Source organism: Pseudophryne corroboree, chromosome 5 (assembly GCF_028390025.1).
Source record: "Pseudophryne corroboree isolate aPseCor3 chromosome 5, aPseCor3.hap2, whole genome shotgun sequence".
In the NCBI taxonomy this organism is placed as follows: domain Eukaryota; kingdom Metazoa; phylum Chordata; class Amphibia; order Anura; family Myobatrachidae; genus Pseudophryne; species Pseudophryne corroboree.
The window spans coordinates 107,610,039-107,626,182 of record NC_086448.1 but is presented as its reverse complement, the minus strand read 5'-3'; the positions used below and the strand labels follow the sequence as shown (position 1 = coordinate 107,626,182).

At 51.0% G+C, this 16,144-nt stretch overlaps 1 protein-coding gene across 1 annotated transcript in view; it reads right to left on the bottom strand.

The window, feature by feature from the left end:
* Positions 1–16,144, bottom strand: part of MALRD1 (MAM and LDL receptor class A domain containing 1) — a 1,363,691-nt gene that overhangs the window by 969,269 nt on the left and 378,278 nt on the right. The window contains exon 17 of the mRNA XM_063925153.1: positions 14,736–14,823. Coding sequence (XP_063781223.1) covers positions 14,736–14,823 — 88 coding nt within the window. The remainder of the gene's footprint in view (positions 1–14,735; positions 14,824–16,144) is intronic.

Below are 16,144 nucleotides of genomic sequence, written 5' to 3'. Positions count from 1 at the left end.
CTGTAAGGAGGGGGGCTGTGTGGAGGCAGTGTGATCTGTAAGGATGGGGGCTGCGTGGAGGCAGTGTGATCTGTAAGGATGGGGGCTGCGTGGAGGCAGTGTGATCTCTAAGGAGGGGGGCTGTGTGGAGGCAGTGTGATCTGTAAGGAGGGGGGCTGTGTGGAGGCAGTGTGATCTGTAAAGTGGGGGGGCTGTGTGGAGGCAGTGTGATCTGTAAGGGGGGGAGGCGCTGTGTGGAGGCAGTGTGATCTGTAAGGAGGGGGGGGCTGGGTGGAGGCAGTGTGATCTGTAAGGAGGGGGGCTGGGTGGGGGCAGTGTGATCTGTAAGGAAGGGGGCTGTGTGGAGGCAGTGTGATCTGTAAGGTGGGGGGGGGCTGTGTGGAGGCAGTGTGATCTGTAAGGAGGGGGGGGATGTGTGGAGGCAGTGTGATCTGTAAGGTGGGGGGGCTGTGTGGAGGCAGTGTGATCTGTAAGGAGGGGGGCTGTGTGGAGGCAGTGTGATCTGTAAGGAGTGGGGCTGTGTGGTGGCAGTGTGATCTGTAAGGAGGGGGGCTGTGTGGAGGCAGTGTGATCTGTAAGGAGGGGGGCTGTGTGGAGGCAGTGTGATCTGTAAGGAGGGGGGGCTGTGTGGAGGCAGTGTGATCTGTAAGGAGGGGGGCTGTGTGGTGGCAGTGTGATCTGTAAGGAGGGGGGCTGTGTGGAGGCAGTGTGATCTGTAAGGAGGGGGGGCTGTGTGGAGGCAGTGTGATCTGTAAGGAGGGGGGGCTGTGTGGAGGCAGTGTGATCTGTAAGGAGGGGGGCTGTTTTAGGCAGTGTGATCTGTAAGGAGGGGGGGGGGGCTGTGTGGAGGCAGTGTGATCTGTAAGAAGGGGGGGCTGTGTGGAGGCAGTGTGATCTGTAAGGAGGGGGGGGGCTGTGTGGAGGCAGTGTGATCTGTAAGGAGGGGGAGCTGTTTGGAGGCAGTGTGATCTGTAAGGAGGGAGGGGGGCTGAGTGGAGGCAGTGTGATCTGTAAGGTGGGGGGGCTGTGTGGAGGCAGTGTGATCTGTAAGGAAGTGGGCTGTGTGGAGGCAGTGTGATCTGTAAGGAGGGGGGGGGCTGTGTGGAGACAGTGTGATCTGTAAGGTGGGGGGGGCTGTGTGGAGGCAGTGTGATCTGTAAGGAGGGGGGCTGTGTGGAGGCATTGTGATCTGTAAGGAGGGGGGCTGTGTGGAGGCAGTGTGATCTGTAAGGAGGGGGGGCTGTGTGGAGGCAGTGTGATCTGTAAGGAGGGGAGCTGTGTGGAGGCAGTGTGATCTGTAAGGAGGGGGGGGCTCTGTGGAGGCAGTGTGATCTGTAAGGAGGGGGGGCTGTGTGGAGGCAGTGTGATCTGTCAGGAGGGGGGGCTGTGTGGAGACAGTGTGATCTGTAAGGAGGGGAGCTGTGTGGAGGCAGTGTGATCTGTAAGGAGGGGGGCTGTGTGGAGGCATTGTGATCTGTAAGGAGGGGGGCTGTGTGGAGGCAGTGTGATCTGTAAGGAGGGGGGCTGTGTGGAGGCAGTGTGATCTGTAAGGAGGGGGTGCTGTATGGAGGCAGTGTGATCTGTAAGGAGGGGAGCTGTGTGGAGGCAGTGTGATCTGTAAGGAGGGGGGCTGTGTGGAGGCATTGTGATCTGTAAGGAGGGGGGCTGTGTGGAGGCATTGTGATCTGTAAGGAGGGGGGGCTGTGTGGAGGCAGTGTGATCTGTAAGGAGGGGAGCTGTGTGGAGGCAGTGTGATCTGTAAGGAGGGGGGCTGTGTGGAGGCAGTGTGATCTGTAAGGAGGGGAGCAGTGTGGAGGCAGTGTGATCTGTAAGGAGGGGGGCTGTGTGGAGGCATTGTGATCTGTAAAGTGGGGGGGCTGTGTGGAGGCAGTGTGATCTGTAAGGAGGGGGGCTGTGTGGAGGCAGTGTGATCTGTAAGGAGGGGGGCTGTGTGGAGGCAGTGTGATCTGTAAGGAGGGGGGCTGTGTGGAGGCAGTGTGATCTGTAAGGAGGGAGGGGGGCTGTGTGGAGGCAGTGTGATCTGTAAAGTGGGGGGGCTGTGTGGAGGCAGTGTGATCTGTAAGGAGGGGAGCTGTGTGGAGGCAGTGTGATCTGTAAGGAGGGGAGCTGTGTGGAGGCAGTGTGATCTGTAAGGAGGGGGGCTGTGTGGAGGCATTGTGATCTGTAAGGAGGGGGGCTGTGTGGAGGCAGTGTGATCTGTAAGGAGGGGGGCTGTGTGGAGGCATTGTAATCTGTAAGGAGGGGGGCTGTGTGGAGGCAGTGTGATCTGTAAGGAGGGGGGGGGCTGTGTGGAGGCAGTGCGATCTGTAAGGAGGGGGGCTGTGTGGAGGCATTGTGATCTGTAAGGAGGGGGGCTGTGTGGAGGCATTGTGATCTGTAAGGAGGGGGGCTGTGTGGAGGCAGTGTGATCTGTAAGGAGGGGGGGGGCTGTGTGGAGGCAGTGTGATCTGTAAGGAGGGGGGCTGTGTGGAGGCAGTGTGATCTGTAAAGTGGGGGGGCTGTGTGGAGGCAGTGTGATCTGTAAAGTGGGGGGGCTGTGTGGAGGCAGTGTGATCTGTAAGGAGGGGGGCTGTGTGGAGGCAGTGTGATCTGTAAGGGGGGGGCTGTGTGGAGGCAGTGTGATCTGTAAGGAGGGGGGCTGTGTGGAGGCAGTGTGATCTGTAAGGAGGGAGGGGGGCTGTGTGGAGGCAGTGTGATCAGTAAAGTGGGGGGGCTGTGTGGAGGCAGTGTGATCTGTAAGAAGGGGAGCTGTGTGGAGGCAGTGTGATCTGTAAGGAGGGGGGCTGTGTGGAGGCATTGTGATCTGTAAGGAGGGGGGCTGTGTGGAGGCAGTGTGATCTGTAAGGAGGGGGGCTGTGTGGAGGCATTGTGATCTGTAAGAAGGGGGGCTGTGTGGAGGCAGTGTGATCTGTAAGGAGGGGGGGGCTGTGTGGAGGCAGTGCGATCTGTAAGGAGGGGGGCTGTGTGGAGGCATTGTGATCTGTAAGGAGGGGGGCTGTGTGGAGGCATTGTGATCTGTAAGGAGGGGGGCTGTGTGGAGGCAGTGTGATCTGTAAGGAGGGGGGGGGCTGTGTGGAGGCAGTGTGATCTGTAAGGAGGGGGGGCTGTGTGGAGGCAGTGTGATCTGTAAAGTGGGGGGGCTGTGTGGAGGCAGTGTGATCTGTAAGGAGGGGGGCTGTGTGGAGGCAGTGTGATCTGTAAGGAGGGGGGCTGTGTGGAGGCAGTGTGATCTGTAAGGAGGGGGGCTGTGTGGAGGCAGTGTGATCTGTAAGGAGGGTGGGGGGCTGTGTGGAGGCAGTGTGATCTGTAAAGTGGGGGGGCTGTGTGGAGGCAGTGTGATCTGTAAAGTGGGGGGCTGTGTGGAGGCATTGTGATGTGTAAGGAGGGGGGCTGTGTGGAGGCAGTGTGATCTGTAAGGAGGGGGGCTGTGTGGAGGCAGTGTGATCTCTAAGGAGGGGGGCTGTGTGGAGGCAGTGTGATCTGTAAAGTGGGGGGCTGTGTGGAGGCAGTGTGATCTGTAAAGTGGGGGGCTGTGTGGAGGCATTGTGATCTGTAAGGAGGGGGGCTGTGTGGAGGCAGTGTGATCTGTAAGGAGGGGGGCTGCGTGGAGGCAGTGTGATCTCTAAGGAGGGGGGCTGCGTGGAGGCAGTGTGATCTGTAAAGTGGGGGGGCTGTGTGGAGGCAGTGTGATCTGTAAGGAGGGGGGGCGCTGTGTGGAGGCAGTGTGATCTGTAAGGAGGGGGGGCTGGGTGGAGGCAGTGTGATCTGCAAGGAGGGGGGCTGGGTGGAGGCAGTGTGATCTGTAAGGAAGGGGGCTGTGTGGAGGCAGTGTGATCTGTAAGGTGGGGGGGGCTGTGTGGAGGCAGTGTGATCTGTAAGGAGTGGGGCTGTGTGGTGGCAGTGTGATCTGTAAGGAGGGGGGCTGTGTGGAGGCAGTGTGATCTGTAAAGTGGGGGGGCTGTGTGGAGGCATTGTGATCTGTAAGGAGGGGGGCTGTGTGGAGGCAGTGTGATCTGTAAGGAGGGGGGCTGTGTGGAGGCAGTGTGATCTGTAAGGATGGGGGCTGCGTGGAGGCAGTGTGATCTGTAAGGATGGGGGCTGCGTGGAGGCAGTGTGATCTCTAAGGAGGGGGGCTGTGTGGAGGCAGTGTGATCTGTAAAGTGGGGGGGCTGTGTGGAGGCAGTGTGATCTGTAAGGAGGGGGGGCGCTGTGTGGAGGCAGTGTGATCTGTATGGAGGGGGGGCTGGGTGGAGGCAGTGTGATCTGTAAGGAGGGGGGCTGTGTGGAGGCAGTGTGATCTGTAAGGAAGGGGGCTGTGTGGAGGCAGTGTGATCTGTAAGGTGGAGGGGGGGCTGTGTGGAGGCAGTATGATCTGTAAGGTGGGGGGGGCTGTGTGGAGGCAGTGTGATCTGTAAGGTGGAGGGGGGGCTGTGTGGAGGCAGTATGATCTGTAAGGTGGGGGGGGCTGTGTGGAGGCAGTGTGATCTGTAAGGAGGGGGGGCTGGGTGGAGGCAGTGTGATCTGTAAGGAGTGGGGCTGTGTGGTGGCAGTGTGATCTGTAAGGAGGGGGGCTGTGTGGAGGCAGTGTGATCTGTAAGGAGGGGGGGCTGTGTGGAGGCAGTGTGATCTGTAAGGAGGGGGGCTGTGTGGAGGCAGTGTGATCTGTAAGGAGGGAGGGGGGCTGTGTGGAGGCAGTGTGATCTGTAAAGTGGGGGGGCTGTGTGGAGGCAGTGTGATCTGTAAAGTGGGGGGCTGTGTAAAGGCATTGTGATCTGTAAGGAGGGGGGCTGTGTGAAGGCAGTGTGATCTGTAAGGAGGGGGGCTGCGTGGAGGCAGTGTGATCTCTAAGGAGGGGGGCTGTGTGGAGGCAGTGTGATCTGTAAGGATGGGGGCTGTGTGGAGGCAGTGTGATCTGTAAGGAGGGGGGCTGCGTGGAGGCAGTGTGATCTCTAAGGAGGGAGGCTGTGTGGAGGCAGTTTGATCTGTAAGGAGGGGGGCTGTGTGGAGGCAGTGTGATCTGTAAGGAGGGGGGCTGTGTGGAGGCAGTGTGATCTGTAAGGAGGGGGGCTGTGTGGAGGCAGTGTGATCTGTAAAGTGGGGGGGCTGTGTGGAGGCAGTGTGATCTGTAAGGGGGGGAGGCGCTGTGTGGAGGCAGTGTGATCTGTAAGGAGGGGGGGCTGGGTGGAGGCAGTGTGATCTGTAAGGAGGGGGGCTGGGTGGGGGCAGTGTGATCTGTAAGGAAGGGGGCTGTGTGGAGGCAGTGTGATCTGTAAGGTGGGGGGGGCTGTGTGGAGGCAGTGTGATCTGTAAGGAGGGGGGGGATGTGTGGAGGCAGTGTGATCTGTAAGGTGGGGGGGCTGTGTGGAGGCAGTGTGATCTGTAAGGAGGGGGGCTGTGTGGAGGCAGTGTGATCTGTAAGGAGTGGGGCTGTGTGGTGGCAGTGTGATCTGTAAGGAGGGGGGCTGTGTGGAGGCAGTGTGATCTGTAAGGAGGGGGGCTGTGTGGAGGCAGTGTGATCTGTAAGGAGGGGGGGCTGTGTGGAGGCAGTGTGATCTGTAAGGAGGGGGGCTGTGTGGTGGCAGTGTGATCTGTAAGGAGGGGGGCTGTGTGGAGGCAGTGTGATCTGTAAGGAGGGGGGGCTGTGTGGAGGCAGTGTGATCTGTAAGGAGGGGGGGCTGTGTGGAGGCAGTGTGATCTGTAAGGAGGGGGGGCTGTGTGGAGGCAGTGTGATCTGTAAGGAGGGGGGGGGCTGTGTGGAGGCAGTGTGATCTGTAAGAAGGGGGGGCTGTGTGGAGGCAGTGTGATCTGTAAGGAGGGGGGGGGGGCTGTGTGGAGGCAGTGTGATCTGTAAGGAGGGGGGGGGGCTGTGTGGAGGCAGTGTGATCTGTAAGGAGGGGGAGCTGTTTGGAGGCAGTGTGATCTGTAAGGAGGGAGGGGGGCTGTGTGGAGGCAGTGTGATCTGTAAGGTGGGGGGGCTGTGTGGAGGCAGTGTGATCTGTAAGGAAGTGGGCTGTGTGGAGGCAGTGTGATCTGTAAGGAGGGGGGGGCTGTGTGGAGGCAGTGTGATCTGTAAGGTGGGGGGGGCTGTGTGGAGGCAGTGTGATCTGTAAGGAGGGGGGCTGTGTGGTGGCAGTGTGATCTGTAAGGAGGGGGGCTGTGTGGAGGCAGTGTGATCTGTAAGGAGGGGGGGCTGTGTGGAGGCAGTGTGATCTGTAAGGAGGGGGGGGCTGTGTGGTGGCAGTGTGATCTGTAAGGAGGGGGGGGCTGTGTGGAGGCAGTGTGATCTGTAAGGAGGGGGGGCTGTGTGGAGGCAGTGTGATCTGTAAGGAGGGGGGGGGGCTGTGTGGAGGCAGTGTGATCTGTAAGGAGGGGGGGCTGTGTGGAGGCAGTGTGATCTGTAAGGAGGGAGGGGGGCTGTGTGGAGGCAGTGTGATCTGTAAGGTGGGGGGCTGTGTGGAGGCAGTGTGATCTGTAAGGAAGTGGGCTGTGTGGAGGCAGTGTGATCTGTAAGGAAGTGGGCTGTGTGGAGGCAGTGTGATCTGTAAAGTGGGGGGGCTGTGTGGAGGCAGTGCGATCTGTAAGGAGGGGGGGGGGGGCTGTGTGGAGGCAGTGTGATCTGTAAGGAGGGGGGGCTGTGTGGAGGCAGTGTGATCTGTAAGGAGGGGGGCTGTGTGGAGGCATTGTGATCTGTAAGGAGGGGGTCTGTGTGAAGGCAGTGTGATCTGTAAGGAGGGGGGGCTGTGTGGAGACAGTGTGATCTGTAAGGTGGGGGAGGCTGTGTGGAGGCAGTGTGATCTGTAAGGAGGGGGGCTGTGTGGAGGCAGTGTGATCTGTAAGGAGGGGGCTGTGTGGAGGCATTGTGATCTGTAAGGAGGGGGGCTGTGTGGAGGCATTGTGATCTGTAAGGAGGGGGGGCTGTGTGGAGGCAGTGTGATCTGTAAGGAGGGGAGCTGTGTGGAGGCAGTGTGATCTGTAAGGAGGGGGTGCTGTGTGGAGGCAGTGTGATCTGTAAGGAGGGGGGCTGTGTGGAGGCAGTGTGATCTGTAAGGATGGGGGCTGTGTGGATGCAATGTGATCTGTGAGCAGTCATGTAATGTAATCTCAGGACTGTCCGCCTATAAGGCTGTTATTCCTGCCCATTACTGTACTGATTGCAGAGGGGATGGGCTGTATATGGGTTAGTATATGGAGTAAATCTGGCTCTGATACTAGACAGTGCCTCCCCAGCAACTGGCCTCACCGCACGTCACTGGTATCAGGACACATCTGTTTGTGCATTTTACATACCTATACTGTACATCTCTAAAGACACATTTAAATTAGAGATGTGCACCGGAAATTTTTCGGGTTTTGTGTTTTGGTTTTGGATTCGGTTCCGCGGCCGCGTTTTGGATTCGGACGCGTTTTGGCAAAACCTCCCTGAAATTTTGTCGGATTAGGGTGTGTTTTGGATTCGGGTGTTTTTTTTTTTTTTTTCAAAAAACCCTCAAAAACAGCTTAAATCATAGATTTTGGGGGTAATTTTGATCCCATAGTATTATTAACCTCAATAACCATAATTTACACTCATTTCCAGTCTATTCTGAACACCTCACAATATTATTTTTAGTCCTAAAATTTGCACTGAGGTCGCTGGATGACTAAGCTAAGCGACCCAAGTGGGCAGCACAAACACCTGGCCCATCTAGGAGTGGCACTGCAGTGTCAGACAGGATGGCACTTCAAAAAATTAGCCCCAAACATCACATGATGCAGAGATAAATAAAATAAAAAAAGAGGTGCAAGATGGAATTGTCCTTTGGCCCTCCCACCCATCCTTATGTTATATAAACAGGACATGCACACTTTAACAAACCCATCATTTCAGCCACAGGGTCTGCCACACAACTGTGGCTGAAATGACTGGTTGGTTTGGGCCCCCACCAAAAAAGAAGCAATCAATCTCTCCTTGCTCAAACTGGCTCTACAGAGGCAAGATGTCCACCTCATCATCATCATCCTCCGATTCCTCACCCCTTTCACTGTGTACATCCCCCTCCTCACAGAGTATTAACTCGTCCCCACTGTAATCCACCATCTCAGGTCCCTGTGTACTTTCTGGAGGCAATTGCTGGTGAATGTCTCCACGGAGGAATTGATTATAATTCATTTTGATAAACATCATCTTATCCACATTTTGTGGTAGTAACCTTGTACGCCGATCGCTGACAAGGTGACCGGCTGCACTAAACACTCTTTCGGAGTACACACTGGAGGGGGGCAACTTAGGTAAAATAAAGCCAGTTTGTGCAAGGGCCTCCAAATTGCCTCTTTTTCCTGCCAGTATACGTACGGACTCTCTGACGTGCCCCACCATTCTTTCAATGGTGACAGAATCATATGCAGTGACAGTAGACGACATGTCAGTAATCGTTGGCAGGTCCTTCAGTCCGGACCAGATATCAGCACTCGCTCCAGACTGCCCTGCATCACCGCCAGCGGGTGGGCTCGGAATTCTTAGCCTTTTCCTCGCAGCTCCAGTTGCGGGAGAATGTGAAGGAGGAGCTGTTGATGTGTCACGTTCCGCTTGAGTTGACAAGTGTCTCACCACCAGGTCTTTGAACCTCTGCAGACTTGTTGCAGCACAACTGAGCACAGATATTTTCAGCACACTGAGCACAGATATGGAGCTTTTCAGGGAGAAAACGTAGCCACGTCCTTTCCGTTCAATCTCCAATGCACGAGTGAAAATGGCGGACAGCGCGGCTCTTTATATAGAATACGAATCTCGCGAGAATCCGACAGCGGGATGATGACGTTCGGCCGCGTTCGGGTTAACCGAGCAAGGCGGGAAGATCCGAGGCAGCCTCGGAACCATGTAAAATAGGTGAAGTTCAGGGGGTTCGGATCTCGGAGAACCGAACCCGCTCATCTCTAATTTAAATTAATACTTTCCTGCATATTTCATTATATGTTAGCTGAATTATTGCGTGTAATTGTTCTATCAATGGTGAGTTTTACCTTTGTTTTGTTTTTATGTTGTGGTTTATTCACAATAAGCTTTTAGAACACACTAATATTAGATGGAATAATTCCATTTTTGAGAAGTTACTATCATAAAAAAAAGTTTCACTGATGATAGATCTGCCTGCAAGGTCTACAGAAATAAATTGATTTTCGTGATGTGGTTTTATTTGTTACATGAGACAGTTGGATACACCGCATAAAGAAAGATGAATATAACAGATCTCTGTAATTCCCATCTGCACTGGATACATTCTTCTAAGATCAATTTCATAAGGTTTGGAGAATTTATTCTACTGTAGAAGTACAGAATAAACGTCATCTTACAGAACTTGCAACAAAACAGATGTGTCTATGTGCAGTGTTACAGATAATCAAAGTTTCTCATTTACAGTATTTCATTGGAAAAAAAATATTTTTATAATATTTATTTATTGTGCTTTTCTTTTTCTAGTATGTTAGTACTAGTATTTTGGTCTCGCCATTTCTTTGGGTCACAAGCTGTTGTGTCTGGGTTTTTTCCCCCCTATCTCTCCATCTCTTCTCCAATTTCTATCTCTCACCCCCTTTCTTATACCATCTGTCTCCCTCTTTCCCCTCCATCTCTCTCTCCCCCTCACTCTGGGGGTCATTCCGACCCGTTCGCACGCTGCTGGATGTTGCAGCGGTGCGAACGGGTCGGTTCTACGCCTGCGCGGCGGCCGCAATGTGCACACGCGCCATTGCCCAGCGACGGCTGTCGCTGGGCAACGACCTAAAGAATGAAGAAAACGATCACTGGCGCGATCACAAGAAGATTGACAGCAGGAAGGCGTTCCGTGCGTCAACTCACCATTTTCTGGGAGTGGTGAGTCCAACGCAAGCGTGTCCAGGCGCTTGAAGGGCGGATGTCCGACGTCAATTCCGGGACCTGCATCGCTGGATCGATTGACAGGGTAAGTAACTGTTACCCTGGTCTAGTTCCACACAAAACTTTTTTTGCATAGCATGGCTGCACATGCGTTCGCAGCCTTGCTATGCAAAAAAGCCCTCCCCTATAGGCGGCGTCTAGTTGATCGCACGGGCAGCAAAAAGTTGCTACATGCGATCAACTCGGAATGACCCCCTCTGTCTCTATTCCTATTTCACGGTGTTTCTCTTTCTGCCATCTCCTCTCCAGTTTCTTTCTCTCTCACCATCCTACACCCGTCTCTCTCTCTACCCCTCCTTTTTCCACTCTCTCTCTCTCACACCCTCTTCTACCTGTTTCTCTTTTCTCTTACTCTCTTTCTTCCTCTCTCTCTTTCTCTGTTTACGTAGTTATATACAGGGTGTAGATAAAGTAAATATTAGTAATCACGGAGGGCACGGAGATAGACTACATTTTTTTATGTATGCAGGGTGTTGTACAGGGCTAGATAAAAGGGGGTGACCAGTGCGATTCACACTGGGTCAGTCGGGCACTCTTGCAGAGAACAGGTGCCCGGTAGGTTGCCATGGCTCTGTAACTGTGTTCTGCATACACAGACTGTATACAGTGCAAAGTGACTCCGAGCACCCAGCGTTACATAACACATCATGTCCATACCACTGACGAGGGTACATGGGAACTGCTCTGCACTGTATGCAGTCTATGCATGCAGATCACAGAGCCAGAAGCATGTCACGGGAGGTGAGTACTCATGCCCACCACAGAAGGGGCAACCGGGGGAGGGGGACACACTGTGTCCATATTGGGGGTGGTGGGGTCATTTCAGTGGAAGTGACCCTACAACTCAGTCGCCCCTGGGGCCCCACAAACTTTACTCCAGCACTAGGGGGTGTCACTGATATTGTGGCAGTGACAAGTGCCAGGCTAGCTGTAGATCAGGGGTAATATTAGAAGGTCTAGTGAAAATTATGACAGGTACAAAATTAATATTACCATAACCAAAACAGTCAAATCCTGAGGAGCAAACAAAAAAGCTGTGTTACTAATTACCATATCCAGCGTTACTTTAATGCTCGCGGCTGTATGCCGTAAATGAAAGTATTTTCAATGCAAAATAAGCTCTCGAGGAAAAGTGCTCATCACTCACTAACATGTATTGTAAAGGTCAATTGCACTACACGTAAAGCTAATGTGGTTATTTAACCAGCATTACGCATTTTACATATATTTACTGACTAATTGGATTTGGCACCTATTATATATCCTTCGCAATACAGAGGTACAGTGCACCCTCCCCAATACAGAGGTACAGTGTATCTACCCTTCCCAATATAGAGGTACAGTGTATCTACCCTTCCCAATATAGAGGTACAGTGTATCAATCCTCCCCAATATAGAGGTACAGTGTATCAATCCTCCCCAATATAGAGGTACAGTGTATCAATCCTCCACAGTATAGAGGTACAGTGTATCAATCCTCCACAGTATAGAGGTACAGTGTATCAATCCTCCACAGTATAGAGGTACAGTGTATCAATCCTCCACAGTATAGAGGTACAGTGTATCAATCCTCCACAGTATAGAAGTACAATGTATCAATCCTCCCCAATATAGAGGTACAGTGTATCAATCCTCCACAGTATAGAGGTACAGTGTATCAATCCTCCACAGTATAGAGGTACAGTGTATCAATCCTCCACAGTATAGAAGTACAGTGTATCAATCCTCCACAATATAGAGGTACAGTGTATCAATCCTCCACAGTATAGAGGTACAATGTATCAATCCTCCACAGTATATCTATCCTCCACAGTATAGAGATACAGTGTAGCAATCCTCCACAATATAGAGGTACAGTGTATCCATCCTCCACAATATAGAGGTACAGTGTATCAATCCTCCACAATATAGATGTACAGCAGGAGCAGTTTTTTTGGACAATAACTTCATTTTTTAAATGTAAAGTAATATTAGAATGTAAGCTCTAACAAGCAGGGTCCTCTTCCCTCTTCTGCTTTTTTCTCGTTACTCAGAGGGAAATTCAATTAGCCACTGTAATTTTGTGTGTTAATGCCCATTAACATGTTAAGTTTATGGTGTTAATAAGGGTGAAAGAGGGTCTGGCATTAAAGCCAGAGGCTACCACCTTTTGTCACCCACAGTAATTTTGAATTCCCTCCTTAGTCTATCATCAGTCTATCATCTACTCCATACTGCCTACAATGGTACCTAACCATCGCTTTCTGCTGCCATGCTGCTTATTTGAGTGTTATGGCCGCTGATACAGCAATGTTTATTGTCGGGGGCCACAGTCTTACCATCGGTCCTGGGTCCCATGGTCTCCCTGTTCGGGTCAATGCTGTGCTGCGGCGGGCGGGTGGCCGGTTCCCACTCATGGTAGGAGGTTGCAGTATGTCTGGCAGAGTCAACTGGTGTGAGCTCTGGAGCTCAGGCATTGGGGACTCAGAAGGGAAAGGGATTGCTTCTTTGTGTGTCTGCAGTTATGGGAGCCGCCATGTCGGAGACCAATGCATGCAGTGTGTAACTAATAGCAGGGCTCTCTGTGGTTTCTCAGCCAATCCCAGTCTGCTTCCCTTTTTAAAAGGGGCTGGATTCGAATCAAACACTGCCAGTGCTTTATATTGTACTTCCTAGAAGTTGCCTCAGCACTCTTCTTCCACAGACGTCCTTGTTGCTTGGTTCTCTGAGTCACTGGAAATCTCCTGCTTCGCTCTCCAGCGCGATACTCCGCTATCCTCTGCGCTCTGGTTCCGAGTTCAGTACCGGCACCGCCTCCTGTGGCAGCCAGCTCGCCAGGTGGAAGCTGTGGGATATCTCGAGCTGTTGGTGATTCCTTCGGTTCTCTGCTCAGTATTCAGTTTCTGTGATCCAAGTCTTTCAGTCACATTTTCCAAACATCCAGAGTCCACGATTCAGCCTTTCAGTTGCATTTACCAAGTATGCAGAGTTCACACTTCAAGACTTTCAGTTACGTTTATCAAGAATTCAATTCTCACATTCTGAGTCTTTCATCCACAATTTCCAAGTATTCAATTCTCACAGTCTGAGTGTTCCATTCATGATTTACAAGTATCTAGTTTTCTCAGTTAACATCTAAAAGCCACCGTTACCAAGTTCTCAGTTTCCACAGTTATTGTTTACAAGCCACTGTTGACAAGTCCCCAGTCTCCACAATCGTTATCGTCTCACCATAGTTATCTAGCTCACAAGCTTCGCAGTTAATATCTGACAATCACAGTTACTGAGGTTCCAGTCTTCGCAATCACAGTTATATAGTGTCCAGTTGTCAAAGATATTGGGGTCTATTCATGAAGCAGTGAAAACTGTGAAGAAGTGAGCGAGCGGAGAAGAACCAATCAACATTGAAGTAACAATAATAATTTGCATTCTCTAAAATTATACAGAGAAGCTGAATGGTTGCCATAGGCAACTTCACCACTGGCTCACTTCTCCACACTGCTTCATGAATAGACCCCCGTGTCTCTTCCTGTCCGTGGAGTCCATGAGAAGACAATATCATCTGCAGCTCAGATTCCAGCTCAAAAAGGGTCTTCAGAGAGTCATCTGCTAATGAAATATCAAAGATTGCTACTGTGGTCAGCTGGAATTTGTCCAGGCCCTGAATATCTGGAACCAAGCCAATTGATCAAAATGACTGGCTAAGAACAAACCTTATTGATGCAAAAGACTGTACATTTGCTACAGAACTGCAGAAAAAGTGGAAAGTGACACAGTGGCCCATCTGACAGGAATAAAGTCATGCCTAATAATTGCCTTACAGACCACTCCTCTCTTCAATATGACATTTACAAAGTACTGAAATATTGTCAACTTTCCTGCCACTCCCGACAAAGGGCATGTCTAAAGGTTTCTCCATTCCCTGTGTTCATTTTGTAGCTTCTATGGAATATATTTTGAGAAATGGCAGTGTGGCTACCTTTATCAAAGACTGGGTCCCGTGGTATCAATCTCAGTCCTTCCTTTGCCGGATCCCTGCCAATCTACTTTTCTTTTTTCCCTTCTTTACCATCTAATTCTCCAGACTCGGCTATGTTGTTTCAGTGTTTTATCTCCCTATCTCACTTCCCTCCCCTTCGTCTTTAAAATTGTTTGTTATCTACCCTAGTTGGCTTTGTTCTTTGCCTCCTTGTTGGTCTTTAGGTAGCCTGCCTATTTTGTGCTATTTTTTTACTTTTATTGTATATCTGTACCATATTTTTATTGATGTCTAATTGGGTAATCTATCTACTGGTACTCTGCTTACCCCATATAATTGTATGCTTGTTAATAAAAATCTGAATAAAAATATTGATTTAAAAAAAAAATTAAGTTTCGCCAGTCCATGCCCCTCATTCTCATTTAAGGGGTACATTTACTAAGCAGTGATAAAGCGGAGAAGTTGCCCATGGCAACCAATCAGCACTGAAGTAACATCTATAATTTGCATACTATAAAATGATACAGAGCTGCTGATTGGTTGATGGGGAAATTTCTCCACTGGCTCACTTCTCCGTTCTTATCACTGCATAGTAAATATGTACCCCTAAGTCTCAAATACACATAGGTACCATTTTATCTTTCTTATCTCGTGCTGCGCAAAAAATGCACCTTCTGTAGGCCAATTTAGCAAGTTCTATTGTTCCAAAGGCTCCATAAGCCACAAATCAGGCATGATCAATTAATTTTGGTAGAATTTTCATTCAAAGTCTAAAAAAAAAATAAAAAAAAAGAAGGAAAATAAACACATAAAAAAGATGAAAGCACACAAGTTACAAGTTACCTCTATGCAATGTGCAGTTGTAGAAGGACATATCATCGATTGCAATGTCCCCAGTAAATCCATCGCCTACCATACCTGTGATTAATAGCTGAAAGATGAAAAACAATATGTCAATACCGTTCCGGCGTTAATATTAAAGCAATAAGAATATCGTAGTATAGGTCTGATGAAAATATATACAGTTATTGATTCTCAACCAGTAAGTCACTATAACAGGCTTACTGTATACTGTATGTTATAAGACGTTTATCACTTATGGAAAGAAAGAAGGCTAGGTAGCCTAAGGAAAGGCTTTGTTACTACCCTCTGCTGTTGCTATTATAAAATGTTTTGCTTACCTCCAGTACTATTGCAATGTTACCATGGAAACGCACGGACTAACTCTGCAGCCGAAGCAGCAGCTTTTTCCACACTTCAGGCTATATCTGTGCTTTCATCTGTAAAACCTGATTGGTCTCCTGTGGCATTGGCTAACCTTAAACATATACTGTAGCTACTGTACAGGGCCAGAAACAGAAAAATATAGGAGCTTCTGCCTTCTCCTTGTGCAACAGTAGATACTATCACTGTCAGTAAAAGGTTACGGAGATATTTCATTCCTCATTTTGGGATGCCAATGAAAACAGAGATATGGGTAGCTTGGAGAGTGATAAATTGCATGGTAATAAAGTATCAGCCAACCAGCTCCTAAATGTCATGTTACAGGCAGTGTTTGAAAAATGACAGCTAGGAGCTGATTGGTTGTTACTTTATCACTGTACAATTTATCATTCTCCGAGGCTTGATAACTCTGGGCCTAACTCTTTCTTTAAATTGGCATCTTGTTCGCACTACAGTTGCAGTGAAACACCAATCTGTACCAGCGCCAACGTGCTGCGACTGTAACCGCACAGGAATTAGTTAGAAATATGGACAAAGTCGCAGATAACGCTCCAAGGAACTTGGGGGTAATTCAGACTGGATTGCTGCCGCAGTCTGAAGCCCTTTGTGGTGCGTGTGCACCCAGGGAGGCCCAGTGAGATGCTAACAGCATCTCAGGGCTGCGATCACCTCGGCCTGATTAACAGGTAGAGGCGGTCGCTGGGCGGGAGGGGGGGTGCCAACAGCGTTAGAACGGGAGGGGTGCAGTCTGGACAACGGAGGCGTGTTTGGACTGTTGCGGGGGTGGGACACGGGAGCTGCATGATGTCACGCACAGCCGCTGCGACCTGGGACGTGGCGAGTAGCCGTCTGCCAGCGCAGCTAGGCTGTGCAGGCAGGGAACTACTCAGCAGGTGCAAAAGCATCGCCACCATGGGGTAGGGCCTGACATGCGGGGCGGATCTGAATGACCCACTCGTGTGTAAGAAAGTCGTGGCTGCTGTCAGAGGCGTAGCGTGTAGCCATGGCTCCCAGAGCAAGCTCACGTC